Source organism: Trypanosoma conorhini, assembly GCF_003719485.1.
Source record: "Trypanosoma conorhini strain 025E chromosome Unknown Tco_14.4_contig_00182, whole genome shotgun sequence".
NCBI lineage: Eukaryota > Euglenozoa > Kinetoplastea > Trypanosomatida > Trypanosomatidae > Trypanosoma > Trypanosoma conorhini.
The window spans coordinates 23660-32221 of NW_021704257.1; the positions used below are offsets into that span (position 1 = coordinate 23660).

An 8562-nucleotide genomic window follows, 5' to 3' on the forward strand; every position below is an offset into this window, starting at 1 on the left:
AATAGTACGAAGTAGACCAAACATTTTACTCAACCATATATGTAAGACAACATGACAGTCTTCTGCTCTTTTCATTTTTTTTTGTCTCTTCTTGTCTCGCGCAGTGCCTGTGCAAGTGTTTTGTGTGGTTAGAAGAACGGGTACGGCGGGGGCGGTCGGCGCTTCAAAATGGCCTTAATCTTCTGTTTGCACCACGAGTCATGCTGCTTCTCAGCGAGCAGGTAGTCGGCGCGGAACTTCTTCGCCCTGTCCACCGGCAGCTTGAGCATCGTCTCGTTGTGCTTGATGATGCGTTCCACGTCCGTGCGCATGTGGTGCTGCATAAACGCCGCGACCTCGAGACCGACGCCCACAAGCTGCCGAACTGCCTCCTCGTCCGTCTCGCTGGAGTACTTGTAGAACTCCACGAGTACTCGGTGACGCGACCAAAAGAGTTTCGATCGGTCGTGAAAGTATGCCGCGCGCAGACTCTTCATGAGCTGCCGGTAGCACAACTGCTGCGGTGTCCACTGCAACCCCCGGCTGGCGGCCGCCTCGCCAGGCACGTACGGCGCCGCTGCTGCATGACAGGCTGTGAGGCGGCCGCAGCGCATACACCGCTCTTCCTTGACGACCCCGCCCCGTGTGAGAGAGCGTCTGTGCCACGCGAAGGGAGGGCGAAATCAAGGGGTGAAAGGAAAACACATCACAAAAACAAGCAAACAAAAAAGTATCTGGAATTCACAAGATGCAGTGAAAAAGAAAGAGAGAGAGAGAGAGAGTTTACGAAGAAAGGAGAGAAAAGTTAAGGGAGGGATAGAGAAAAAAAAAGAAATACAGTTAAGATGACGAAGAAACACACACGCACACGCACACGCACACGCATGCACGTACACACTGTTCAGAAGAACAAAAAAAACAAGACAAGAAGAAATAATCAAAGATCCAAGAAGTGTGTGAGCGGCCCTTCCGACTCTATTTTCAGCCCTTGACGATTGCCGTACGTTCCGTTAATGACACGACCCCCTTGTGGGAACGCTGGGGAAGCCACCGCTTCCTTTGCCGCCACCCCGTTCGCGTCCACGGAGGACGCATCGATGCCTCTCGCGGCCCGAAGAAGCTGGCAAAAGCGGTCATACAACCACAACCCCCGTGACTTTTCCACCAACGCGTGGAACTGGACGCGGTGACCCTTGAGTTTCCCACCAAGTGAAGCCTGCGGAACGACAAGAATGTCGGCGTCAGGGCAGTCGTTCAGCGACACGGTGGAGGTCATTGGAGCGCCGCCAGGCAAAGAGCGCCGGAGGAGGATGCCACTCATGAGGGCCGCGACGGCCTGCTCAAGCGCGGCGTCGTCCACGTCCCCCAGGAAGGCGACATAAATCACAACCCCGCGGCCAACCGGGACGTAGCGTTCGGCGTTATCGACGAGGATCGCACCCTTTTCAATGGACTGCAGCAACACGCGAATCGTCATTACCCGCAGAAGCTAGCAACAAAAACAAAACAAAAAAAAAGGCACACACACACACACACGTAACTCACAGTGGCCCGCTATAGAAGATACATTCTAATACAACCTCCCCGCCCAGAAGCGCACAAACGCAATGCGGAAACAAAGAAGACGCTTCCCCATCCACTGTGCTATTTAAACACGATGTGCTCAACACCGCAACCCCATTTCTCTTGCCATTACCCCCTTTTCTCTTCATTGCCTCAGTTTCCAGCCCCGTGTTTAAGTTCCAGAACCATCAAAAGGAAGAAAAATAAAATAAAAATAGACCCCGAAAAAACAACAACAACAATAGAAAAAAAATAGCGCATACTCCGAGTCCCCTCTCCCCATAAAGTCGCCGTTCTGCGTCCACAAGGGCGTTTCATTGACTCGATGCAGCAACAACTGGCACAGCATGTGGGTCGAAGTTCATCCCAGCGTGCGCCAACGCGATTGGCGCCTCAGGATAGTTGAGCCAAAAAAATAAAAATAAAAATAAAGAAAATCAATCCCCCCAAAACCTCCTTACGCACCCCCTTTACCAAAGAAGCACGACGACGATGAGCAAAGCACCCAAAGTAGAAAGAAGCATTATACATGACGCATGTAGGCCGGGGAATCCTGTTGCAACATCTCTGCCCTCGCAAGGCACGCCACAGATCGTGGTTCGTAACGCACATTTTCTGCGCAATTTTTGCAATACACGCGGTGGAAGATGGCACGTAGATGTTCATTAATTCACCGCCAAAACTGGCAGCCGCTTTCCGTTGGATCTTTACAACGTTGCCAAAGAAATCGCTCCCACAGTTGGGACTAGCAACACCACGGCCTTCCACCACGGCGTCGGTTACAAAACGGAAGCCTCAGTGCCCAGAGTAGTTCCCGCCATCGGCACCGTAAAAACCCGCTCACCCCTGCCAAGGCTCGGGCACGGTGTGCACGCCATGATTCGGCCCTTGCGCCACGTACGCCGTCAGGACCAGAACAAAAGCCTCCTCTGTCATGGCTGTTACTCTGTTGTTGTTCGTTTTTTTTTACGGTAGAAACGTATATATATATATGTTCTTTTAGGCAAAATCAAAAGAAGGAAAAGAAGAGGTGAACCTCTGACCCGAAAACAACAAGGAAGAAGCCATAAAACGTCAGAGACACAAACCAACGCCACACACCGCCCGGACGTCAATCAGCGAAGCGTCGAAATGCAAATAAAAACTAAGTGAAATCATCCCCCCCCCCAAAAATATATATATATATATATATATATATTTATGTGACAACAAACCCAATAGAGTGAGGGAAAGATGCATACGTAATAATAAATATATAAATAGAGGAGGGAGGATAAAGCCGGAGGAACCTGCACAACTTCAGTTTTGACATGCTTACTCTGAATAAAAAAAAAAGACAGCACATCCCACTAAATAAACAAAGCAAAATAAGTGCCGGAGGGGATGGTCAACAGCAAGTGTGAAGGCAGAGAGGAAGTGACCACGTAATGCGCGTGGGGCTGTGAGGAGCTCTGCGTGCCGAGTTCCTTAACCAAAAAAAAAACAAGATTGGCTAGGAATAAGTAAAGCCCACAACAGTTAACAACAACAAAAAAAAACGCATACGCCAAAACCCGGAGAAAAACATATGCACATGTTGTGTGAAAGAGTAAAAAAATAACAATAATCCATTTAATGAGACGACGCCACTTCTGCGCTTGGGCAATTTATAGAGACCGCCAACAGCTGTGGCAACGACGACCACGACCTCTTCTCCTCCTCCTCCTGTTCCGTTCCTTCTGTTCCAGGGGGCTCGTCCTCGGGAAAAGTTTCATGCATCTCCGCTTCATCACGTCGAGTTCTGTGACGGGCACGAAGTCTGTAGACCAAAAAGAGTGTTCCTACGATTAGGAGCAGTGCGGCAACAACGGCGCCCATCACGATGAGCGGCAGCCGCCACCAAGAACCCGGGGACAGCGTGGTCTTTCCCCCCGCCGCCTTCCCAGAATCCTCTGGTTTTGTGGCGGTACTGTTGATCGGTAACCCGAATGCCACTCTGTTTATCGCGCCTGAAGCAAAGATAAGCCTTGCATTCACACAAACGGCATCGTGCACATAGGCGGGGGCCGTGCAACGGTCTACGATCTGAAGTACCGCAATCACACGCCCGGCTGTTTCTGGGAGCAGGATTCGTTGATGTATCTTTCCAGCTAGAGGAAAATATCCACCGAAAATTTCTTTCACAGAACGTAGTCCATGCCTTTGCTTAACCTTTATACGCACAGCAAGATGCATTCGGTCCCACATGGGCCGCATCCCACGACCGAGAGCGGTGGCGTGAGTTCTGTCCGCCCAAAGCGTTTCTTTTAAAATACCGAAGGCATTGACAGTGAGCGGCGAGTATGCCTGTGCGTCGAGCAAAAGTGCGAACTTCCCGGTGGATGTGGAGCAGACAGACAGGGTCGCAGCCCCTGTCTCACTCTTGGGCACCACATCACACGAGGGGAGGCTCGTCTTCGATGCCGGGGAGGAGGATGAAGTAACAGGAGTCGTGGGTGTGTAGGCATGAACCTCAAGTGGTGAAACGGGCGGCAAAATAAGAACGCCTCCGGCAAGAACCGCTGGAGAGCCTCGGGCCCTTAAAGACTTCGTCCGCACATGAAAATTACACTGCTCCCCGCCAAAAGCTGCTGACTCTCCCAGAGTTAACGAAATTGTTGAGGCTGATACAACAGCCATAGACTTTTGCAAGGGGAGACGCGCCCGCTGCTCCGAGCAGGAGGTGCTGTTGTTGGGCATCAACATTTTCGTCTCAAAGCGTGTTAGCCCCTTGGCGCACTGAATTTCCACGACCACCTTGTCGCCCTCCGTGGAGTTGTTTGCAGGGCTCACGACGAGAAAGGGTTTCCGATCCTCTCCGCCGTCATTGGCGACATGGACCTCCGACGGGTCTACCGCCCACCTCCACGTGGGTGCGACCGCGGCCTTGTCTTCTCGCGCCTCGCAGCCGCTTTCGCCGGGGACGGACCCGGTGCTGCAACGACAGCCACCGCTTGCATCATCGAAGGATCCGGGTGGACACATAACACACGGCTCCTGGGCATTCCATTTATTGCCGCTTGGCCGGGTAAATCCCCACGCACAGGGCGGCACCGCCAAGTCCAAATCTTTCCTCAGCCCAACCACAGCGACTGTCGCGTTCTGAACAGAACTATTGCGAGATGTGTGCTGCGATGAATTGGACAGCAATGTAAAGCACTCATACAAGGAACTCGGGGCTGGACTGCCGTCTGAGCCTGGGGCGCGCAGTATAGCTTGCGTGACACACTTCGCCAAATGCACGTCGCCGTCAAATATATTTTCCACATGAGGTGTTCTTGATAAACATCTCAGAGCCGCTTCAAAGAAATTTAGCAGGTAATCGCGATTTCTCATGACCGTTTCATTCGAATCACCCAACATCGCGAAGCGTTCGAGTGGCCAGAGTGTGTGACTGGATCCTGTTTCATTTACCATGTTCCAATACGCCAGGCGAACTGGAAAATCCTCAAAAAGCATCATTGCCACGGCGAAGGAGGTTGCGACACACGGCAGACGACCCAGACGATTGACGTCCTTCACCGTGTTATTGTAAAACACCTTGAAGCCTTTGAAAAGTGAATCAACCTCCTGTTCAACTCCAGTAGCGATGTGATACCCAAAGAAGAACTGATCAAAGTAGTTTAACCAGTCATCCAGAAAGATGGAAGGGTTGCAATCTGCTTGAGGAAGCAGCAGCGACCCGCCAATTTGCGTCGCAAAGATATCCGTCCCCCCTTCAACTTCGCCCACCGAGGGTTTTATCCACGTCTTTACAAGATCCCATTTATCCATCACATCGGAGTACGCCTCGGTAAGAATTTTCGTTCCCCGCGCGCTTACAGCCTCGCGAAAGGCTTGTCGGTCCTCTGGAAGGGCATTCTTGTCCCATCCCAACGACACAATGCGCCATAGATTTTTCCCGGCCCTTGCGGATTCTTGCGTTCGCCTGATGGAACGACGGAGCCGCTCACGCAACCCACGAACCCAGAGCACATGGTTCACAAATAAGTCGGCCCCTCCTCCAAAGACCTTTTCAGAGGGCGAAAACAACGGGGAACGCTCACGATAGGCCCAATAGGTTGTAGAATCTTTTATATTCATGCGACACTGTTCTGGTGTAGAATGCAACCACGCCACGCATGGCACATCGTCCCCGTCAGGACGGAGAAAGCACCCTTCCACCATGTCCAGTTGCGCCTGGGATGCGGCGGAGGATTGATTCAAAGGCTGCACAAACAGCGTTCCATAAAGTCGATCAAGGTCATTGAGTGCGACAGGAAGCATAAGGCGAGACGTCGCAGAGGCCTCTGCCCCACATACAGATGGAATGCCGTGGTGCCCATCGGCAGTATAGAGATGCCCACCATCAAAGGCCATAAATGGGGCCAGAGCGGATTCTGCAAGTTCAGCAGTATCAGGCATTGGTCCCTTGGGTTTGGGAAGCGGCAAAGCCGCTTGCACGGCAACAGTGGTATACATCAAGAGCAAAGCAAGTAAGGGTGCCTTCATCACCTTGAGTATAAAAGCTTTTCTCTTTTCACTTTTGTTTTCTTTTTTACCCATCTTCCTTCTCGCCCTTCTGTGTGAAGTGTGTTTTATTGTTGCCGGAATGAAGCGACTGCCAGGGGATTGGAGGTGGGGAGAAAAACAAAAAAAAAAGGTACGAAAAATATAATCTGAGTGCAAAACACGCGCCGTGGGCCTCGCGATTCTCGCCCCTTTCCCCCAGCCACACCTGGCAAAGGGCGAAACCAACGCCAAAGCGACATCAACAAAGAACCAAACTAGTTAACTTGGAAAAAAAAAGGGAGTGAGGGGAAACACAGATAGTTTGCGTTAAAATGTCAGGAAAATACGAGGACACCAGTAGACCTATGACAACTGAATGCTCAGCAGTCCTTCAGAGGGCAATCCCATCTTCCAATTCATCAGAAGAGGACAACAACTAGTTCACCGACATCCAGTGTTTGACCCACTCCCCCTTTTTTGAAGCTGGGCGACAGTTGGCATCGGTGCCGCACGTTAAGCTTGCCTCTCGCAGACCATTCTTATGGCGGCTGCAAGCGTCGTGAAGTAATAGGCGCGCTCTGAGGTGTCATCAGGGTCGCGCAAGAGGTCAATAAAATGTTCGATAATGCACAACTCTGGAGCATCCACCTCACACAAGAGGTGTGTAAAAAGTGGGAGCATTTCATCCGTGGAAATACCTCCATGATGTAGTCGGGCCACAAGAACCGAATCTAACTGCAGTTGAGAGAGATTGAGCTCCTCCTCAGTGTTATCGACAGATGCCTCCGGGCTGATTGACAACACCATTTCTCGGTACTCGCCTTGACTAGGGCGGCGCAACTGGGATGCGGCTTCTGAAAATTTGTCATCCAACGAATCCTCTCCAGTGAACTCAGCCGTAGTAGAGGGGAAACACGTCTTACCGCGCAACGATTCGGCAGATGCTTCCTTGGGATTTAAACACGCGTCAAGACTTCCGTACACCTCGCTGTCCTCATTGTCCTCCCCCTCCCCATGCTTCATGGTTGCGCTCCTGGGCTCGCATAAAGCCAGGGAGAGGGCGACCTTTGCCTCCGTCGGTGTGTTGCTTCGCTGCGAGGGCGGAGCATGACCATCCACGGCGTCGCTCCTGCTAACGTGACGGAGTCTAGAGCGGGTTGCCAGCGATGCGGCATTCTTCTTGGGGAACCGTGCCGCCACGTAGACGGTCAGGTAGATGCATGCGGCAATGTTGACCACTTGGTCTATGAGGTCGTTGGGACTCTTGAAGTTTGTCAAGGCGTCAAAGTGGCGTCGCACGAGTTTGTAGTTAATTGAGCGCAAGTCCCTCGGAAGACCAAACACGTCCGCGGACTTGCCCCGTAGCAGTTCGCGCTGTTGGTTAAACAATACTTCCTTCTTCAACAACGTGGCGTCTTCCCGGAGGGCAGACATCACTTTTTCAAAGTTAGGCTGAATGACATGCCTCTGCAGAACATCCTCAACACAGACGGCGAGATCAGAGCAAAACGAAGCCCGGGGAGGCTTCACACACCTCTGCAGCAAATCGCTCACACATTTTTCTTTAATTATGTCCAATGCACGACGCAACTCAGTCAGATCCACCGCATCTCCCTCGCCCTTTGCCTTCCAGAGAAGAAATAAGTCATGCAGCTCATCACTTCCCGCAACAGTTCCATTCTTCAACGCCTTATTTATTTCCCAACGTAGCTTTACTAGGCGCCTATTGGACCACGGATATGGACTGTCCTTTGCGCCTTGCCGAGCCCCAGGCAACGAAATAGAACCCATAATGAGCTCCTCCATGAGAATCCTTCTCTGTGTGTCTTTCGCATCCAAGAGAAGCGCCACAGCATTCGCAGATGCGACGTAGCGTTGGATTTCGAGGGCAATCTCAATGGCTTTCGGTGCGTAGTAATGGTACGTGTGATCACCAGCGACATGGAAGTAAAATGCATTCTCTCCCTTGATCCCAATCTTCGTAATAGACGTGAGCGGAAAACGCTTCGTCACATGCGGTGGTGCATCCACCTCCTCTGGCGGCTTGCAATTGTGGATGTGCGTGAGTGTGAACTCCAGCAGCCGTTGCTGCCGCAGCCAGCGATAGCGATGGTGCTCCTTCACGACGGTGTAGCGGAGATCCCGCATGACGCAAGGACCACTTTGACGCTTCTTTCTCCGGCGACTCCTCGCGGAGTTCCCCGTCTTTGTTTTGCCTCCATCCCCCTCGGACCCGCCGCCGTGCATCGCCTGCGCCCCGTGCCTCTCCCTTATCGGGCGTCGACGGCGACGAATGGCGGGCAGAAGCCGCGGCAGCGCGACTGACGACAGAGCGAGGAAGTCCGGGAGGATGAAAAGGAGGGGGAAAAAAAAGGAAAGGAAAACATAATAAAACATGGAGAAGAGGCGCTACGCACGAAGAGATAAATTTACCCTCCCCTCCCCACCAAACAACGACGAAGGTGGGGGGGGGGGGGGGGAGGGCTTCAATGAATGAGGGAGAGTGGCGAC

General features: G+C 52.2%; 4 protein-coding genes across 4 annotated transcripts, besides 9 other annotated features; all 4 read right to left on the minus strand.

Moving 5' to 3' along the window:
• Positions 1–128: 128 nt before the first annotated feature.
• On the minus strand, positions 129–593 carry Tco025E_03834 (uncharacterized protein; the record flags this gene model as incomplete). Its single annotated transcript, XM_029370751.1, has 1 exon — positions 129–593. One exon carries the CDS (start codon positions 591–593, stop codon positions 129–131), a length of 465 nt encoding a protein of 154 aa, XP_029229320.1.
• Positions 594–731: 138 nt separating this feature from the next.
• Positions 732–802: a sequence feature (GA-rich).
• A 36-nt stretch (positions 803–838) lies between these two features.
• Positions 839–864: a microsatellite.
• Positions 865–916: 52 nt separating this feature from the next.
• Tco025E_03835 (Chain A, Structural Analysis Of A Probable Eukaryotic D-Amino Acid Trna Deacylase) lies at positions 917–1456 on the minus strand (the record flags this gene model as incomplete). Its single annotated transcript, XM_029370752.1, has 1 exon — positions 917–1456. The coding sequence occupies one exon, from the start codon at positions 1454–1456 to the stop codon at positions 917–919; it is 540 nt and encodes a 179-aa protein (XP_029229321.1).
• A 17-nt stretch (positions 1457–1473) lies between these two features.
• Positions 1474–1512: a sequence feature (A-rich).
• Positions 1499–1515: a microsatellite.
• Positions 1516–1732: 217 nt separating this feature from the next.
• Positions 1733–1795: a sequence feature (A-rich).
• A 156-nt stretch (positions 1796–1951) lies between these two features.
• Positions 1952–1979: a sequence feature (A-rich).
• A 735-nt stretch (positions 1980–2714) lies between these two features.
• Positions 2715–2740: a microsatellite.
• A 413-nt stretch (positions 2741–3153) lies between these two features.
• Tco025E_03836 (uncharacterized protein) lies at positions 3154–6051 on the minus strand (the record flags this gene model as incomplete). The annotated part of the gene is made up of 1 exon (XM_029370753.1): positions 3154–6051. The coding sequence occupies one exon, from the start codon at positions 6049–6051 to the stop codon at positions 3154–3156; it is 2898 nt and encodes a 965-aa protein (XP_029229322.1).
• A 17-nt stretch (positions 6052–6068) lies between these two features.
• Positions 6069–6097: a microsatellite.
• A 467-nt stretch (positions 6098–6564) lies between these two features.
• Positions 6565–8298, minus strand: Tco025E_03837 (uncharacterized protein; the record flags this gene model as incomplete). Its single annotated transcript, XM_029370754.1, has 1 exon — positions 6565–8298. The coding sequence occupies one exon, from the start codon at positions 8296–8298 to the stop codon at positions 6565–6567; it is 1734 nt and encodes a 577-aa protein (XP_029229323.1).
• Positions 8299–8512: 214 nt separating this feature from the next.
• Positions 8513–8535: a microsatellite.
• The last annotated feature ends 27 nt before the right edge of the window (positions 8536–8562 follow it).